The sequence below is a fragment of the Mustela erminea genome, chromosome 18 (genome assembly GCF_009829155.1).
Source record: "Mustela erminea isolate mMusErm1 chromosome 18, mMusErm1.Pri, whole genome shotgun sequence".
Taxonomy (NCBI): domain Eukaryota; kingdom Metazoa; phylum Chordata; class Mammalia; order Carnivora; family Mustelidae; genus Mustela; species Mustela erminea.
In genome coordinates, this window is record NC_045631.1 from 60367158 (window position 1) to 60385488 (window position 18331).

Genomic DNA, 18331 nt, shown 5'->3' on the forward strand with positions numbered 1-18331 from the left:
CATCGGTTCCCTCATGCTCTTCCCAAGCCTCCTCCAGGGGGATGCGGCCGCATGAGTGGAGAGGGGAGGCCGGCTGAGGGCGTGAGGCAGGCCGGGACCCCCCAGGGAGGGACTCTGGAACAAATCACGAGTTGGGGGGTCAGCCACAGCCCTGCGGGGTCTCTCAGGACCCCTCCATCAAGGCCTCCCTCCCTCTGGGTCCTGCCGGCCTCTCCCCACTTCTAGAGGCGCCCTGCGGCCTCCTGCTCCCCCGAACCCCTCTGCTTTCTTCTGTAACGACCTCAGCCACGGGCCCCAGGCCCTCCCCGAACGGCAGGACGTCATCTGGACGCCCGACACCCACAAAGACTGTTTCCAAACAAGGTCCCCGCTGGGCAGGGGTTACAGGGGTCGGTGGTGTATCCAGGCGCCCACTGAGATGGGGAAGAGCGGGTCGGCGGAGAAGTCTCCCAGATAACGGAGGAGTGCGTGCACCCCAAGGCAGTGACCACCGGGACAGGGCCAGGCCAGCCCACCCCGGGAAAGGTTCTGTAGCTGGTGACAGCAGAGGACCAGCCACTAGGACAGACGACTCTGTCCATAGGTCAGAATGAGAGCAGGGGCGGGGGCGGGGGCCCAAGCGGGTGAGGCACAATGTGGCTCTCCACTCAGCCCGGACCCCCACCCAGGAAGCCTTCGTGCCCCCACCCCCGGCCCCAGGGCAGCAGAAGTCAACAGCGGAACGGGACTGTGGGCGTGACACCCGGGAGGTCAGGGCCATGGGCGCAATGGGTCCTGGCGGGGGCTGAGTGGGCCTCACGGGTGGGACCCCCATGGACAAGGTGGCAGTAGAGTCCACACACGAAAGCCAGGGGCACCGGCATGCCTGATTCAAGGTCACCTAAGGCCAGGGAGGTGGTCTGGCCTCGGAGGGACCGGAGTCCAGGCCAGGCCCCTAGTCCAGGCTCGGCCTGATAGACGGAGTGAGAGGTTCCCCGGCGGCCGGGGGATCAGGAGGCCACACTCGGGCGAACTCGTCCAAGACGCCCCCTCCGCCCCCCAAGGTGGTGACCCTACGTTTGAAGCAGCAAGCTCTGCCCACGGGGGGTGTGCACCGCTGCGTGAAGAGATCGTGTGCGGGGGCACACACCGAGGTCACCTGCGTGTGCGTGTGTGTGCACGTGAGGCGCACAGGTGTGTGAGAGCGTTTGTGTGTTTCCAGGTATCTGCGGGGGGGTGTGTGCGTGTGCAGATGTAGGTGTGGGTCACATTTCCTCACGGAGGGCTGTGTGCATTCGTGTGTGTTCACACGTGTCCTCGCGTGTGTGAGCCTGGGTGCGTATCTGCTTGTGTGGGTGCGGGGCCCTCGGGGGAGAAGCGGCCCCTCCGAGGGAAGGGCAGAGCCCGGCTGCAGAATGTGCCCAAAGCGAAGGCAGGGCCTCCCCTGGCCCCCTGCCCAGAGGGTCACGCCTCCCCTCGCTGGCCGCACGACATGGCCCACCCCAGCCCCTCCTGGGCACAAGGAAAGGAAGCAACACTGGGCAGAGGGGCGGCTCTGGCACCCTTGAGCCTGAGCGGGTCTGGGGGTTCCTGGGGAGCGTCTGCCTCCAGCCAGGCCCCACGGCAGCAGGCGGGGAGCAGAAGCCACCGGGGCTGAGAACTGTGGCCACGGTGCATTCGCCCTGGAGCAGGGCTCCTAGCCTGTCCCCCTAGTGCCCCGGGGGCACTCTCCCCATGGAGGCGTGTCCAGCCCTGGGCCGAGCACAGGCACAAGCAGCAGCAGAGCACAAGCCCCTGGTGGGTGGGGGGACGGGGCACTGGTGTGCCGAGAGCTTCCCTGGACTCCCAGTCCCACCATCCGGTCCCCTGCGGCCCCGAGGCTCGAGTATCCGCTCTGCTCTGTTCACAGGGCCACAGACCCTGGGGACTCTCACGTGACCCTCGGAGGTGAGCACTGCACTGACTCCCACCTTACAGGTCAGGAAACGGAGGCAGCACAGAGAGGACCACGTGACCAGAGAGGGGCGGTATCCACTGCTGGGGATCCCCGGGGTAGCCAGAGCCAGAAGGCAGCCCCTGAACAGCTCCAGGCCCCCCAGGATCAGGGACTCCGAGTTCTTCCCAGAAACCACAGCAGCCTGAGTGAGCTCTGCACCCGCCCGGCACCCACTGAGGTCCCTCAGGCTTCACCTGGCCAGTCCCCTGCCTTGGGACACTCCTGGAGGAGAGGTGACCCCACTCCCTGGAGGCCACACCATCCCCTCCTCCCAGACTGGCCCCACCACTCCCGACCCATCCCACGGCAGCCCCAGCACCCCTCAGCTCTTGGCTCCCACCCCTTGCCCAGCTGGTGTCCCCCAGAATGGGGTGTCGCCTACGGGAGGCTGAGTCTCAGACAGATGAAGGACTCAGCCCCAGGCCACACAGCACTGCAGTCGCGCAGCTGAGGCACCAAGAAACCCCGCACAGCCTCACATCCTGGGAAAGAGTCCGACAGCAGCCTGCACCGGCCCACGTTGCCCCAAGAGCACGCACTCGAGCCTGCCCCTCGCGGCACCCCAATTTTGCCCATATCTGAGAGCAGGTGGTGGCCCAGCTGGCTTCTGGTGTAGGTGCAGAACCCCCAGCCCCGGGCCTCACTTGAGCCTCCAGCGCAGGCCCTTTCTCAACGTAACCACCACCATCCCGGTCCCCACCGCAAAAGGGACCACCACCGAATCCCAAGAAGGAACTGTGGCCGGGCCCGGTGACTTTGTGAGGACGCCCCGCCTGGGCCCGGCCTCTCTCTCCACCCCTGACTGTGGGGCAGTCACAGAAATAAACTTCCCGATGGCCGGCAACAGGGGTCTGCCCTGCCCTCTGGGCTTGGTGGCCCCCAGCAGGGTCCGCCCCACCCCACCCCCGCCGCCCTCCGAAAGAACCCCTTCTCTCCACTTCGGGGACAGAGGGACGCCACAGAGCCCTGGGTCTTCCCGCCGCCCCCTCCAGCACAGTCTTTGCTCACGCAGGGCCAAGCCTCCCCGGCGCTTAACCAGCATGAGGGTCTGGGAGGTGCTGGCCGCTGCCACCTTTTATAGACGAGACCATGTCCGGGAGACTCCGGCGGGTGGGAGGGGGCTCTGAATGCCGGGCGTCCATCAGGAAGCCGGGGACCCCACGCTTGCTCTCACCAGCACCCACGTGGGGACCAGCACGGAGCCCTGCACCCCGGCCCAGTACCCGCCGCCGCCAGCCAGGGCTGACCCTCCCATGGGGGACACAGCTCTGCCCTTCCCGGGCCGCCAAGGAGACCTCCCCTTGCGCTCCTGGCAGCTTCTTTCTCCGTAAGTCACTGCACCGACACGTTGTAATTACACGGACGGCAGCTGTTTACGCAAACACTTGCGAGACACGCAAAGCCCCTTGCTTCTCTGGAGTGGGGGAGGGGTTGGGTGCCCAGGACACAGCCCAGGGGAGGGAGGGGCGTGCTGAGCCCCCCCGCAGGGCAGCCCGGGCTCCACATAGAGTGCAAGAGGCTGACGTGGGGGACAGCCTCCATCCCAGGGCCAGTCCCGGCACGCGCACACACACACACACACACACCCCACGCCTGCCAGTAGTTCCAAGGCCGCATCCTAAGGCTGGACCCTCACCTCCCAGCCGGCAGGCTGCCTGGAGCACTGGCCCTGGGCCACCTGGATGCCCGGATGCCGGTCCCCAAAGCTTTTCCGGGCCTGGGGCTGCTGCTCTCCAGCCCCCCGGGGCCAGCTGGGGCTGCTGCTGCCCAGACTCTGAGCCATCCCCCGGCGACAGCATGCTCTCCCAGCCCTGGGACTCTGCTGCCTGGCAAGTGTTTCCTGAGGGACTGACACCCACACCCTAAACCCAACAGACAGACCTCACGTCAGCTCCATTCCCCCAGGAGCAAATGCCTTCAGATGGGGCCGTGCCCAGGGGACCCTGCGCATGGCCACACACACTGGGCCCGGCTCCAGGCGGGGAGACCCCGGAGAGCCCGTCACATGTGCTCCCGGCTTTGTTTCGGCTGGATTAGCCTGTGCCAGAGCTCCGGTGACATGTGGGTGGGACTCTGGCCCCAGGGCCATGGCCCCGGGCAGGGACCCCCTCCCACGCTGGTGGAGGAGGGCTAGAGTGGGCCAGGACCGGGGGAAGAAAGCCCAGCCCCTCCTGGTAGCAGACGCTGGCCTCTAGCCGCCCCCGGCCCCTGTGGCCACCGCAGCTGCCCACCACTGCCAGGAGGCCAGGCAGCCACCGGTAAACACGCGGCTGGCGCCACCAGTCTGGCCGAGCCAGGCGCCGGACCCCAGGTTCCCCCTGGCCAGCTAGATGCGGCCACCTGGGCCTCTCCCGCTGTCCGGGAGGCCTAGGTACCCACTGAGGCCCAACTCCTCCAAGCCTCTGCCCGGTGGGCTCTGTCCTGTGGGCAGCCACCTCATCCCAGCTCCCCATGTAGGCTGCTGGGTAGCCAGGCAGGGCTCCCGAGAACTGGCTCCCAGCCTGGAGAGGGGCTTCCTGCACCAAGACCACAGACAGGCAAAGGGCTGTGGTGGCCTGGGACCCAAAGGCCACACTCCCACCCCTTCCAGGAGGCCCTTGGTCCTGGCCACCTCCTCCCCTGGACACCTGGGGCCAATGCAGGCCCTCCTGCCCCAGTTACCTGAGCCCGAGGCATCCAAGAGACTGGCCTGCACCTCCGCTGCCCACCCCCCCACCAGAGGCTTCAGCAGGGCCGCGCCAACACCAAGGCCTGCCCACCTCCACCGAGCTGGGGGTCTCTAGGGGTCCTTCCCGCCTGCCAGCGGTTCCTCCTGCCGGGCTCTGCTCAGGGTGGGGAAAGGGTTAATTTCCATGCAAAAGAGGAAACCGCGGCTCAGGAAGCATCATGTCTGCAGTGGGGGGACTGGGGGGGCACCCGTCAGGCTGGGGGGGGCTGGGGGGCAGCCGCATTGGGCAGAGGGCTGGCCCAGGGGCGCGGCCAGCGGACTCACCGGGGTCGAAGTGCGAGCTGAAGGCGAAGCTGGGGTTGAAGAAGGACGACGACATGGCCGGGGCCGGCGGCGCGGCGGGCATCCCCGGCTGACGCTGCGCTCAGGACGCCCGGGGCCCCGGCCCGCGCCGCGCCATCGCCCGAGCGGCCGCCGCAGGTGCGGAGCGCGCCCTGCCCGCCGGCCGGCCGAGCGCCCACCGCAGCAGCCGCAGCCGCGGGCCCGGGGCGGGCGCGGGGGCCGGGCCGGGGCGGGGGCGGTGCGGGCGCGGGCGGCGGCGGTGGACGAGGCGGCGCCGCGGGGCTCCGGGGCTGGTGCAGTCCGAAAACACCGGCGGGAGCGCGCGCGGGGCGAGGGGGGGCTCCCTCCCGGGCTTGGGGGGGGCCCGGAGACGCGCGGAGGGGGGAGGCTGGGGGGGGCGCGCCCGGAGACGGGCGGCGCGGAGGGGGGAGGCGCGGAGGCTGGGGCAGGGGGACAGAGGGACGCAGGATGGGAGACCTGGGGACGCGGGGGAGGGAGGAGGCTGGGGGGCGCGGAGGCAGGAGGGGGCCCCGCGACGCGGGCGAGGCCAGGGCGGCACAGGCGGGGGTGGGCACCGTGGCACGCAGGAGGAATACGAAAGCGCGCGCAGGGGGGCCCGGAGGCGCGCGGGGGGCCACGCGCACGGGGCTCGGGCCTGGCACGCGGCCCGCACACGCAGGTTTCGGGGGCGGATCGGGGTCCGGCCCCGCGCCCTTGGGGCGGCGCCCGCGCGGGGGGGGAGCGGGGGGTGTTTTGCACCGGCCGCCCCCGCTGGGCCACGCCGCGACGACCGGGGAGGAGGAGGCGGTCGCCCCCGCAGGGAGTGCACCGCGCCGGGCGTTTGGGGCGGCGCGGCGGCGCCGGGCACCCGGCGACCGTCACCCCCCCAGGCCGCGCCATCTTGCACGGCTGCGGCGCCCGCTGCAGGGGGGCCCGTGGGGTGCGGGGCGGGGTGGGGTGCTGCGGCCAACGCCCCTCCTCCCTGTGGCGCTGGGGAGCTGCGGGGTAGCGGGCAGCTGGGCTTTACGTAACTCGGATCGCGCTGGTTCATGCGTCCATTCATTCCGCGGAGTAGCACAGCCCCTGGCAGGGCCGCTGGGGGCAGCGGTGCTGTGGGGGCGGGAGGGGCGCTTGCCCCCAGCAGGGCTGGCGGGGCTCTGGGGAGAGCACGGGTTGGTCAGGGCCCCCCGCAGAGCCGTCGCCCCGTAGGGAGAGGGTGTCAGAACGTGACCTTGTCCTTCTAAGTGGGCCTCTTGTGTAGAAAGTACCTGATGGCCAGAGGAATGGTCCCGTGGGGTCCCTGAAGGGGCAGCCCCACCCCACCAGGGGCCTGCAGAGGGTCAGGGGATCCAGACCCTTCTTTCTGGCCCTAATGGTGTGAAGTTGCTCTAAGCAGCTTTGGCCCCCAGGCCGAGGTGGGGGGCGGTGAAGGAGCCACAGGTGGAGTGGCCAGTAGAGGCCTGGTCAGCGGCAAATGCTCAGACCCCAGGGGCTTGGAAGGCAGGAGGCCCCCGAGGGTGGGGTGTCTGAGGCCTGTGATCTGGCGTGTCCCCGCAGTCAGGGATCTCTGCTTCCTGCCCGAGCAGGTGCCCCACATACCTGGACCCCAACCAATCCAGGGGCACCCCTTAGGGACAGGCAGGGGAGATGTCCAGTAGCCCTAAGTAGCCTCTGTCCAGAGCCTCTGCACCACTGTGGCTGGCCTCAGTGACCAGGGTCAGAAGACAGTCCTCCACGCCAGTTCCCCTGTGAACACGTGTGCACGCGCACCCCCCAGCACTCAGGGGCCCCTGTAGCAGAAGCCTCGGGCTGAGGATGGGCCGATTTCAGAGCTCTGGGGCTCTGGACCATCGTCTGGGCTCCAGGCAGGGCAGGAGAAGACCCGGGGGGCTCCAGGTGCAACAATCCCACCACATCCGACCTTACTGACTCCCCTTCCCACCCCAGCCCGCCCCCGGGGAACCAGGATCCTCTGAGGTTTTCCTGGAACCCGGAGCCCTGCTGCTCCCTGGGCATGGTGACCGTTGAACTAGAGATGTCCCAGATCCCTGCACCATTAATTAGTCTGTTCCTTGGGTTGGGGCTCCCATGTGAGGCCGGGCAGCAAGCACTCTCTGCCATCTGTCTGTCCCTTGGGGCAGGGAGGCGGGCGCTGGAATGCAGGGGAGGGTCTGTGTGCTTCCCTTCCTGTAGGCAGAGGCAGGAAGTGCTGTGCTTCTGGGGGCTCCTAGCCCAAGGCCTCCAGGTCCACAGGAGCCTGCCCCACGCTGGCATGAGGAAGCCAACGGGGCAGGACCAGGCTCTTCGACCCTGTGGTGGGCACAGCGGAGCTCCTTGGGGCCGGCCAGGCTGCCGCGGACTTTTCCCTTGGCCTCCGGCTGGAGGTCCAGGCCCTTGAGCTCTGAGAAAAGTCAGGACAGGAAAGGACCCTCACACCAGCAGGAAAAAGCGCTACTGTGGGCAGGTCCTGAGTTCCGGGACCTTGCTTGTCCCGCGGCAGGGGCGGGGCGGTGGAGAGGCGGGTCCCAGTGCAGAGCGCAGGTGGGGGTGAAAGGGGGGAAGGGGTGGACCTACCAATCTGGGGGTGACCGGTGGCCAGCCCACCCCAAGATTCCCGCAGGGGTGACTTCTGCGGATCCTGCGATGGCCAGAGTCCTGAAACTATGCCCCACTCCTTCCCCTGACCTGCGGGGAGGCAGGAGGCTCCGGAGTCCTCCGCGGCCACAGCAGGGGCTGAGCCCCATAAAGGGGGGTGCAGGGGTGCCACATGCCTGAGTAACCACTGGCTGAGGGGCCGGCCTGTCCCGAGGGGTGTGCACCACAGAGGCCAGGCCAAGCTTTGCTAGCACAGGGCAGCGTGGGCCCTAGGCCCGCGGAGACCGAGGTCAGAGGCGAGATGCCCCCGGGCCTCTGGTCACAGAGACCTCCGGGGCAGACGGTGTCCGGCACGAGTCCTGCCTGCCCACGTTTAGGACGGCAGAGGGAGGGCACCTGTCCCTGGAAGGACCCGCAGGGGTGGGCCTGGCCGGGAAGGGGGTGTGACTCGTATGCAGGGGGGCGTGCGGCCGGGGAGGGTGCCCAGGGGACCCCGGGAGCTCGGAAGTCGTGTCCGGCAGCAGGCAAGCGGGCACGAGAAGTGGGGAGACATTTGGGTGTCACCAAAGCACTGACTGGGGCGGGGGCGGCCGTGTTCCGGGAGAGAAGCCGAGTGAGGGACCCCGTGTCCCCAACCATAGGGTCGCGGTGGGGTTGAGCAGCGCCTGCCGAAGGGGCAGGCCGGGCCTTCCGGAAGACGCTTCCCCCGCAGGGCAGGTGGGGCAGGGCTCGACGCTGGGCCAGCCCCTCGGTGAGGCGCCTGCGGGTCCGTGTTTTCTGTCTGATTCAGGCTTTATTCAAAGCGTCGTTTCCCATTCCGCGTATTTCTTTTTTTAAATTGAGGTGAAATTCATATAACATAAAACTCGTTTCTTAAAAGATTTTATTTATTTATTTGTCAGAGAGAGAGACAGAGCACAAGCAGGGAGAGCAGCAGAGGGAAGCAGGCTCCCGGCTGAGCAGAGAGCCCGATGCGGGGCTCGATCCCGGGACCCCGAGATCATGACCTGAGCCGAAGGCAGAGGCTTCACCGACTGAGCCCCCCGGGCGCCCCAAAACAAACCGTTGTTTTCAAACATGAACAACTTAGTGGCATTTAGCACATTCAGAATGTGCAACCAGCCCCTTACTCAGTTCTAGAACATTCTCCCCACTCCAAAACCCCATCCCGTTAAACATGAGTTCCTCACTCCTTCTCCTCCAGCCCTCGGCAACCAGCAACCCGCTTTCCGTCCGTGTGGATTTGCCGACTCCGGATGTGGCACACACGGGACCAGGTGCTGTGTGGTCCTCTGTGACCGGCTTCTTCCCCTCGCTGGGGGGTGTGCACCATGTCCGTGGCACACGGTTCATCCCTTTGGTGCAGAACAGCCTCCCACTTCAGGGACAGTGTGTCCAGGGGCGCTCAGTGCTGCCCGCTGGGGGCCTCGGGGTGCGTGCGGACGGGTGTGCTGGCGAGCGTCGGGGGCCGAGTGTGTAACCCTCCACTGTCGGTCCCAGTCATCCCAGTCTTGTGAACTCGACCCAGGAGCAGGAGACGTTCCCCTGGACAGAGACACGCTGAAGTAGCATCTCTACAAGCAAAACGCTGGCATCTGTTCGGACTCCATCCGCTGATGGCTGTCGGACATTTCTGGAACTTTGTCAGCTCAGTGGCCTCACACGAAGCTGCAACACAAGGTAGCGCCCAGCACATTCTGTGAATTCCCCAGTGACGTGGGAGCGACTCTCCCACGGAGAAGGCGGGTCTCAGGGCCGCGTCCACACTGTGCAAAACGACCGGGGAGATCCGCACAGAGAAAGCGGTGGTCGGGTGCTGGGAAGGGCTGCGCCCCGGGGTCTCTGCGCTGGTGCTGGATCATGGCTCTGTGCGTGAAGGTCAGTGGACGTGGGGGGCCTCCAGCCAGCCCAGAGCCAGGAGGGGCTCTCAGGGTGCATCCGTCTCTGTCTCCCCGTTCTCAGCCTGGCGACGGTCCTGCGAGGTCCCCTCCCAGCGGAGAGGCCAGCCCTGGCCGAGGTCACACAGGTCTGCTCCCCTGAATGCGGAAGTCAGTGTGGCCTCACGGGTTTCCTCCTCTCCCCTCACCTTTATGGCCGGCCCCGACACGGCTCTCCGGACCCCCACAGTGACCCAGGGACGAAGCACAGCTCCCCGGCCCGGAGGCTTGCTGGAGGAGGTCCCATTGTCCAGTGGCTTCTGGCGGTTTCTCGGACATGCTGGCCAGCCTGCAACCCCTGGGTGACCCTGGCAGGCCTCTGGGCCCCTCTCTGGGCCCACCACACTCCTGCCACCCTGTAAGGCCAGAGGGCAGGGGTGTACCTAATCAGTAGACAGAAACTTCTCCTGCTGCCCGGTGCAGTCCACTCTCTCCAGCCCCGCCCTGGGCTTGGGGAGGCCGGGCGCTGCGGGCGGTCAGTCTGCCCGGCCCAGCGTGGCTGAGCCAAGCGCCAGCGAGCCCCTGGGGGCCCCGAGTGCCAGGCCGGAGTGCCCGGGAGGGGCAGGGGCGGAGAGGACAGGTGCAGCCAAGCTGTAAACAGGCCCAGTGGCTACAGGTATAAAAGCAGGGGCCCCCACAGGCTCTGAGCACCCCCAGCCCGACCTGCCTCCCCAGAACCCTCGAGGGAAGCCAGGCGGAGGTGAGCCCTGCCCCGGGAGGGGTGGTTATGGGCTCTGGGCCCAGCCAGGGCTGCCCACGCTGCACGGCCGAAGCTTGCAGCCTCCTTCTCATCCATAGGACACTCGGAGGCCCAAGGGACCGAGGAGACCCCAGGGAGGTCCAGGGGAGGCAGGAAAGGGAGGGGCGGCCCCAAGGGAGCCCCAGGCTTAGAGGCAGCCGTGTGTGCCTGGGTCTGCCGGGGTGAGCACGAGGGCTCGTGTGCGCTTATGTGGGCCCCTGGGAGAGTGCTCGGAGTTGGGGAGCAGGGCTGGGAGGGAGGCTGAGACCCGCTCACTGACCTCAGGGCCCCAGGTGCTGAGTGGGGGGCCAGGGAGCTTGGCAGGGCAGAGGGCCCAAGGCCAACCGACCTACCGACTCCGGCGGGCACACGAAGTCAGCTCAGGACCCTCTGGGACCCAGTCCCCATCCCATGAGGTCCCGTTTCTGCCGCATTCCCCTGCCAGCCCACCCTGGGACTCAGGCCCCAGCTGCTGGGGCCCCGGCTCAATGACCCTACCCCAGCCTCCAGCCCACGCAGCATTTTTTTCTCATGTCGGCGTTGATGATGGTGGTCCACAGGGGTCTGGGGTGGGCCGAGGTCCCTGGCAGCCTTGGGAGGGCATTCAGAGCACAGCAATGCTGGGGACAGGTGGGGGGTCCTAGCCAGGCTTTCGAGCTCAGTCCTGCTTCGGCTGTGGAAGGCAGTGAGCTGGGAGCAGAGAGGGGTCCTGTCCGAGGCGAAGGACGAAGTGGGAGCAGCCCAGGAGGCCGGGCAGAGGGCCACAGGGAACCGCAGGGCGCCGCACGGCTGGCTGGGGGTGGTGCCTGCTATTCCCACCCCTGGCTGTGGCGGGACATGTCGGCTTAGCTCTGGGGGTGAGTGAGACGCCATCCCAGGGCCTGGACTGGGGCTATAAATAAACGGCCAGCACACTGAGGCCCCAGGCCCTGTCCCCACGCCAGCTCTGATCTCCGGCTCCTCTGCCTTCCCGTGGGGGGTACCCAGGAGAGCAGAGGGCTGGGACTGGGTGGGAACAGACACAGCCCAGGGCACCCGGCGTGCTCTGCAGACAGGACGGCCACCCCAGTTTCAGCCAGACCTGGCCTGGGATGTGGCCCAGCCCCTCCCTCCCGGAGCGTGGGACACTGGTTCTGGCCCGGCCCAAGGGGCAGGCGGGGCGGCTCCGGCTTCCAGAATGGAGTTCTGAGATTCGGGGATGGGAAGGCCAATCAGGGGCTCTGCTCAAGCCCTGTCCTGTGGGCCTCTGTGGCCCAGGTCTGCCTTGGCTCGCGGTTGACCACCCCCACCCCGCCTCCCAGGCCAGCCCCCCAGGACCCAGCTTTCAGGCAGGATGTGCGGGGGACCCAGCTCCGGGCCCCCTACAGGCCATAAATCCCTTTCCCCGGGACCTTCTCTCTTGGCTCCTCCCAAGGCCCTGAGAAGGGGCACGATGGGCAGGGGTCTCTCCATTTCACAGATGCTGACCCTGAGGCCCAGGACAGCTGTGAGGCACGGCCAGAGTCAGGAAGGAGGTCGTGGTCCTGGGCCTCTACCCAGCGCTCCCTGCACCCCCGGGCTGTCAGGTTGGAGCTGCCACCTTGGATCTGTGGCTTCTCTTTCGGAGGAGAGTGAACTCCCCCGGCCACTGTCCAGCCCCACTCAGGATGCACGGGCCACTGGGCTGCTCTTCCTGGTCATGGGGGTATGTTCCAGAAGGTTCTGCCACCCCATGAACTTTCAAGAGGGCCAAGGAGCTTTTGAAATAGCTGATTTGCCTCAAGCCCCAGAACACAACCCCACCCCGGGGACAGCAACCCGAGAGCCCAGCAGGTCACAAGGCACCGCCTTGAGGGCCCCAGGACAGCCTGGTCCCCACCTGCTGGCCCCTGAGCCTGCGACCAGGCCCCCACCTGCCTGGTTGGAGTCCTGGCCTGCCCCGGTGGCTCCTGCTTGCCACCGACTCTCCTTGAACTGGCAGTGACACGCAGATGTCCACGGGGCCTGTGGGCAGATGCCGGGGAAGGAGCAGTGGCCCTCCTGGCTCAGAGCATCCGGGCATCGCTCAATCCCGATCCAATGCGCCACGGGTGGCCAGTGGCCAGCTGGGAGGTCCAAGTCCGTCCGGTCCGGATTCTGGGAGAACAAGGCCCTGGCTGCGGGCCCTGAGTCATGGTGGAAGTTGGTAGGGCTCCCAGAGGACGTGGCTAGGAGATCGGCCTGCAGGGACAGAGCGAAGTTCCCGGCAGAGTTGACGGGTCTGACGGCGGCCACCACGGCTTCCAAGCAGAGCAAAGGACCCCGTGCTCGTCACCTGCTCTCTGGGGTCTCAGCCTTTTCTGTGAGACGGAAGTGACCTTCCGAGCATACAGCCAGCCAAGAGGGGGTTCTCGGGCACACCTCCCTCCAGGGTCCTGGACACCAGAGTCTCTGCACGGCCCCAAGGGCTCTGCATGCCCCAAGGGCTTCTGCAGCCCGGGATGGGGGACCCTGCTCAGGACGCAGGGGCTGGCACCATGTGGGGCTCTGTCTGCTTCGGTCTGAGCAGAGCGCCCGCACCCCACCCGTGCGCACGCCCCAAGCCGCTCCCTGTCCACCACAGGGCCAGGATGGACGGCGACTTCTCCTCTCAGATGAAGAAGATGGCCTTGGCTATGGGCACGTCCCTGTCGGACAAGGACATAGAGCTGCTGCCCACGGACATGCGGCATCACGGTATGCACACCTCCTCGCCAGCGTGGCCTCCCCGCCCCAGGCCCGTGGGCCCCAGAGTCCCTCTGCGGGCTCCCCCTTCCCTGGGCTGAGCGGCCCGGGGACACACAGGGTGGGGGAGGGGGAAGAGCAGGCCACAAGCCTCCCTCGGGCCCCTGTGACCTGGGCCTGGCTGTCCTAGGCTCCTTCAACTACCTCAAGTTCCTGGAGTACATGCAGAAGTTCCAGGCCTCGGGGCAGCTGGACAGCGCCATCCGCCAGGCCTTCCAGACCCTGGACAAGGACAAGAGCGGCTTCATCGAGTGGAACGAAATCAAGTAACGGCCGGCGGCGGGGGGCGGGGTTCTGACCCGGGCCGGGCCGTCCGGCACACCACGCCCACCCCTGCGGAGACCTGGCACCCCCCTCAGGAGACCCCAGCTGGCCTTGGGGGACGTGGGGGTGGCCAAAACAGTCTAGGTCCGTAGCACCGGTGCCAGGCCCAGAGACCCCTCTCCAGCTGGGCCTCAGTTTCCCTACTTGTAAAATGGGGAGTGAGCATCTTGCAAACCACTGGGCACCGGGCAGACACCCCCTCGGCTCTAACCTGAGCCCACCCCCGCCGCAGGTACATCCTCTCCACCATTCCCAGCAGCGGGCCCACCGCCCCGCTGACCGATGAGGAGGCGGAGGCCATGATCCAGGCGGCCGACACGGACGGGGACGGGAGGATTGACTTCGAAGGTGGGTCAGCGCGGTCGACAGGGCTGGAGGGACCTCGCAGGACCTTCCAGGCCCGCCCCTCCGGGACCCCCCAAAACCGTTCAGTGCCCATCTGGGCACAACACTGTGTAGGCTCCCCCTCCCCGGGCACGGAGTTCACAGCCGTCTTTGCTGGGCGCCATCCTCCACCACGGACAGGAAAGTGTTGGGGGTGCTGAGTGGGGGGAGGAAGCCACTGCGGGCTGCTCAGTGGGGGAGAGGTAGGCTGAGATGGCCATGGGCAGGCTTGGCTGGACAGGGGCAGGGGTCCGAGACACCCCAGATGGGAGTGGTCTCAGGTAGGGAGGGAGGTTTGAAGATCTGAACCAGGGACGGAGGCCCCCCATGGCTCCAGACGGTGGGGTCTGGTCATCTCACAGCGCCCCCTCCCCAGTTGCTGGCCCTGGGCCAGAAGGCAGAGGGCAGCAGGGTGGCCCTGGCTCGGGGGATGGCCCGGGACTCAGCCCCCCAGCCTCTCTGTGGCTCAGTTTCCCCCACTGAGAAAGGCAGGATGATCTCAGGAGCTGTGAAAAGAATTCCTGAGAGTCACTGCAGAGACCCAGTCTGTCATAAGCCCCCAAAGGGGGTTGCCTCATCTCCACCAAGAGGGCCGTTGGGGTGGGGGCACAGGGCTCTGGTCGCTCCTGCTCCCCAGGGCCCAGGAGGGCAGGATGCAGGGTCCTCTATGCCAGGAGGCCCCCTCATAGGGTGGGGCCTGCCTCCCCATTGGGTCTGCAGGGCTCAAGGGGCACATGGCAAGGGGACTATTTACTAGAAATCTGTCTCCTATTCTAGAATTTTCTGAATTGATCAAAAAGGAGAAAGTTCCAAAGAAGAAGTAGTGTACGGCCAGTCCCTGGCCGGGGGAGGGGACCCCATGGGGCATCGTGGGACATCGGCATGGCCGACCGAGGAGGCCGTGGGGTGGACACAGCACGTGCCAGGAAAATGGAAGAAAAGCATCATTAAATGAACATCGCAGCCCGAGTGTTTTTTGGGGGCAGTGTATGAGCGGGGGTGGGGGTGGGGCCGGGGTCGGGAATGCATGGGGCCGGGAAGGGGAGGCCAGGCGGGCAGATGCACCCAGTCCCCGCCCCTCTGTCTCACCTTTGTCCCCACATCACGGGGGGCACCTGCAGCAGTGGGGTCCTACCGCCAGCTCTCGCCCCTCCCAGCACAGTGCTCTCTGTGTCTAGACCGGGGCAGGATTCCCTTCCCCAGGTGAGCTCTGCTAGGCTGCAGGGTTCACACAGCAGCCGTGTGAACACAGAGCGGGGGCACCTGCGGGCCCGGGCTGCAGCCGAAGAAGCCTGGTCTGTGCCCTGGTCTGTGCCCTGGCCTGTGCCCTGGTCTGTGCCCTGGGTCTGTGCCCTGGTCTGTGCCCTCGTCTGTGCCCTGGGTCTGTGCCCTGGTCTGTGCCCTGGGTATGTGCGCTGGTCTGTGCCCTGGCCTGTGCTCCGGGTCAGTCCTCCACCCCCGGCCGCCTTCGCCCACCCCCAGCAGAAGCCTCCGCGCCCCAGCAGTTGCCCACCCGGTGGGCTCCAGTCCCATGGTTTAGGTGTCAGGTGTGGGCCGTGGCCCCGGTCCCACCTCTCTCCCGTGCTCCTGACCCCTGCGCCCGCCGTGGCTTCCAGACACCCCACTGCACGTGAAGAAGGCGTCTAGAACTTGCAGCGCGAGGCTGGGCTCCGCCCTCCGTGGGTTCCCGCCATTGTGCCTTCCCAGAAGCGCTGCGCCATTCCTGGGGCCCATCCGGCCAGGAGCTCTGCGGCCCCCGGCACTGTGCTGGCCCCACTCTCCCTCCACCCTGGGCACCGGTCCGGGGACAGCTCTGGGCCCCCTTTCCGGTCCCCCATGTCCGCAGGGGCAAGGGGAGGGGCCCGTGTCACTCGCGGCGGGAGTGGGCTTCCTCTTTCAGCCGCTCCCCCGGACTCTGCAGCCTCCAGGAAGGAGGGGTCGAGGGGGCTGGACCAGCCGAGAAGCGATGGCACCGTCCCTCACGAGCACCCCCGCCGGGCCGAGCACCCCCGCCGGGCCGAGCACCCCCGCCGGGCCGAGGCAGGAAAGGGCCCGACTCACACCACCTCACCTCCTCTCCTTCGCGGGAATCCCAGCAGCTTCACCCTCAGAAGCCACCCAGAACCCCACTCCCTGCCGCCATCCTGGCCCCCACCCTCTCTTGCCTGGGGGGCCACGGTGGTCCCCGGACCGGCCTCCTTGCCTCCACCCTCGGACTGTCGGGTCTCAGCACAGCAGCTGGAGTTCCTTTAAAAACAGAAGTCAGATCTGGGGCGCCGGCTGGCTCAGTGGACAGAGCAGGCGACTCTTGATCTCAGGGCTGTGAGTTCAAGCCCCATGGTGGGCACAGAGCTTACTTTAAAAAAAAAAAAAAAAAGCTGCCTCGTTCCACTCAGAACCCTCTAGAGGCTCCTCTGTCAAGTCCCGTCCTCGGGACGCCCACATGTCCTGCTCCCCTCCAGGCTCGGCTTCGGGCACACGGCTCCCCCTCGGCTCCCCTTGTGTGGCCCTCCCGGCCTGGCGTGCCCCTCTGTAGCTTTACATCCGCGTGACCAAATCCCGTGTCTCCTGCCAAGTTTCTTCAAATGTCACATCCCGAAGAAGTGAGTCCGAACCCACCTCCTGCACAGCACGCCTGCCCTCGCCACACACTCTGCATCTCTGTGCAGGGGGAGGGGAGGCGTCTTCCCTCGCAGTGCTCTCCGTCTCCTGATATACCGTGATACTTATTCGTTATTCGTGTTATGAGCAAGAAAAGCGTCAAGAAAAGCTTTGAGAGGCGAGCCTGATGTCGTCACCAGCTCCCCATCAGGTCTTGGTAACTGTGGCCAAGAGGCTGAGAGCTGAAGAGGGCACCCAATGGCCTCCCTGGTCTTTGGTACCTGCCAAGGAGGAAGGGGAGGGGCTTGTCTTGGGGCTCGAAGTAAGGAGTGAGGGCAGGGGAACCAAGCCAGTCCTCACAGAGACCGGAGTCTGGCCTCAGCAAGCCCAATCCTTCCCCTCACTGCCCCCAAGAGCAGAAGAAATCCCTCTGGACTGGGGCCAAACACAGCTCAATGCAGTCTGGCCATGCCATGTTCTGGCGCATTATCTGCGGCTGTTTTCAAGCTACGCTTCACCGGAATGCCACGGAAAGCCTGAAAGTAAAACCAGTGGTGGAGATCCACCACTCAAACACCACGGTGAGAAAGCCGGTGCGGCTACTTCTAGGAGATGAAGAATCATAGGGCAAGAGGTACTGCCAGACAAAGAAGGCCCTTTCATAAAGATGAAGGATCAGTTTAGTGGAAAACACACGGCTCCGAATGTGTACGCACCCGCTAACAGAGCCTCGGAATTCATAAAGCAAAAATGAGCCAGCTAGGTGAGAAGGACACGGCGCACCGCGGCAGACTTTAGCGATCCTCTTGGGAGCCGACAGAGCGAGGAGGAAAGAATCGGTAAGGATACAGGAGGCGAGAAACACGATGCATTAACTCCACCCAAGTGATACAGATCTCGTCCGCATCCAACAACCTCCTCCTCTTTAACCCAACAGACAGAGCCCTTACCAAACGGACTGCACGATGGCCGCAGAGCAATCAGATTTGAAATCAGTCAGAGTTGACATGTTTTCTGACCGTAGATAAGTCAAGTTAAACCACAAACCAAAAAGATAAGAAAAGCGGTGCAGTGCAAAACCACCCACCGTTCACAGAAACCACCATGGAAATTAGGAAATTACTGTGAATAACAAAACTACGATAAACCAAGACCTCACATTGTTTGGGGGAAAATTCAGTCTTTGCTGCATGGGCTTGGAAGGGAAAGACCAAGCATCGACAGCCTGAGAACACCTCCTGACGAGTCAGAGAAAGAAAAGATGATTCCGTCTAAAGAAGAGTAAGGGACGCAGAGGAACTCGGAAAGGTCAAGGCCAGTGCCCCCTGGCCTGCCCCCCGCTAAAGGGCACAACCCACAGGGCAGACTGTTGGTCTGCTGGGCCCACAGTTCTGCCCAGCACAGACCCAACAGGAACTTCAAGGATTTGTCTGTGCTTGTCACTTGTTTCTTGAAAGGACGGTTGGTCAGAGCAGGTTCCATCAGAGGGCATGAGTTCCGTGGCCTTGGGGAGGGGGTCCAGGTGGGGTGACACCAGATCCCCCCCAGCTGCCCCTATAACCCACAGCCATCCAGGGAAGGGACCACACCAGAAACTAAGGGTGTCCGCCCATCCCCTGCCCACAGCAGGCTTTGGGGCGCTCCTCCTGGTGGTGGCGGCCCGTCCTGCCCAGGCTGGGAAGTCAGGCCTGCCCCTGGCTGGAGCCTCACCTCTGCCCATTTCCGCAGGTTTCCTGGCTTCCCTGCCTGCCCCACTCTCTGGACACCACCCCCTCTTTCCAACTGCTGAACACCTTACTTGCAAAATACATAGTTCAGTAATTTCCAGCCACTCCCCCGGAGCAATTCCTAACTGCTTCAGACAAAAATATCTTTTCTGGTGGGCCAGAGCCTCCATAGAAAGGCCCGTCTTCCCCTGTGTGGTCCTGGACACACCCCTGGGAGCCCAGCCAAGAGCCCTGGACAGCCAGCCTTCCCTCCCGGGGGGGCAGAGCCGGTGCCCGCCACCCCTCCCCTCAAGGGGC

The 18331-nt window shown here is 65.8% G+C and overlaps 3 protein-coding genes across 7 annotated transcripts in view; 1 reads left to right on the plus strand and 2 right to left on the minus strand.

Annotated features, from left to right (window-relative positions):
- AATK (apoptosis associated tyrosine kinase) overlaps positions 1-5171 on the minus strand; it is a 31297-nt gene extending 26126 nt beyond the window's left edge. The window contains exon 1 of one of the 2 annotated variants that reach the window (XM_032321742.1): positions 4968-5171. In XM_032321742.1, the coding sequence (XP_032177633.1) occupies positions 4968-5049 (82 nt within the window). In that variant the 5' untranslated portion in view covers positions 5050-5171. The remainder of the gene's footprint in view (positions 1-4967) is intronic. The other variant, XM_032321743.1, reaches the window with a different exon arrangement.
- A 3411-nt stretch (positions 5172-8582) lies between these two features.
- On the plus strand, positions 8583-14672 carry PVALEF (parvalbumin like EF-hand containing). Of its 4 annotated transcripts, none has more exons than XM_032321762.1 (4): positions 8583-9260; positions 12784-12950; positions 13129-13264; positions 13555-13987. In XM_032321762.1, the coding sequence occupies exons 2-4, from the start codon at positions 12845-12847 to the stop codon at positions 13865-13867; spliced, it is 555 nt and encodes a 184-aa protein (XP_032177653.1). In that variant the 5' UTR covers positions 8583-9260; positions 12784-12844; the 3' UTR covers positions 13868-13987. The 4 variants fall into 4 exon arrangements, with proteins under 4 accessions (XP_032177653.1, XP_032177652.1, XP_032177651.1 ...); XM_032321761.1 differs by having other exon boundaries at positions 12838-12950; XM_032321760.1 differs by lacking the exon at positions 8583-9260 and adding an exon at positions 14484-14672 and having other exon boundaries at positions 11320-12950; positions 13555-13670.
- LOC116577961 lies at positions 9496-11157 on the minus strand. Its single transcript, XM_032321765.1, has 2 exons — positions 10755-11157; positions 9496-9873 (listed from the first exon to the last, which is right to left on the minus strand). Exons 1-2 carry the CDS (start codon positions 11127-11129, stop codon positions 9508-9510), a joined length of 741 nt encoding a protein of 246 aa, XP_032177656.1. The 5' UTR covers positions 11130-11157; the 3' UTR covers positions 9496-9507.
- Positions 14673-18331: the final 3659 nt, after the last annotated feature.

Excerpts from the sequence above, each read along its gene's own strand:
- LOC116577961 (XM_032321765.1), bottom strand. The coding sequence starts at position 11,129 with ATGGCGTCTCACTCACCCCCAGAGCTAAGCCGACATGTCCCGCCACAG. Across the intron at positions 9,874-10,754 it reads TGCGTGGGCTGGAGGCTGGG|GGTGGCAGGAGTGTGGTGGG; the intron begins GTAGGGTCATTG and ends CTGGCCTTACAG.
- PVALEF (XM_032321759.1), top strand. The coding sequence starts at position 12,689 with ATGCCCCAAGGGCTTCTGCAGCCCGGGATGGGGGACCCTGCTCAGGAC. Across the intron at positions 12,951-13,128 it reads CACGGACATGCGGCATCACG|GCTCCTTCAACTACCTCAAG; the intron begins GTATGCACACCT and ends TGGCTGTCCTAG. Across the intron at positions 13,265-13,554 it reads ATCGAGTGGAACGAAATCAA|GTACATCCTCTCCACCATTC; the intron begins GTAACGGCCGGC and ends CCCCCGCCGCAG.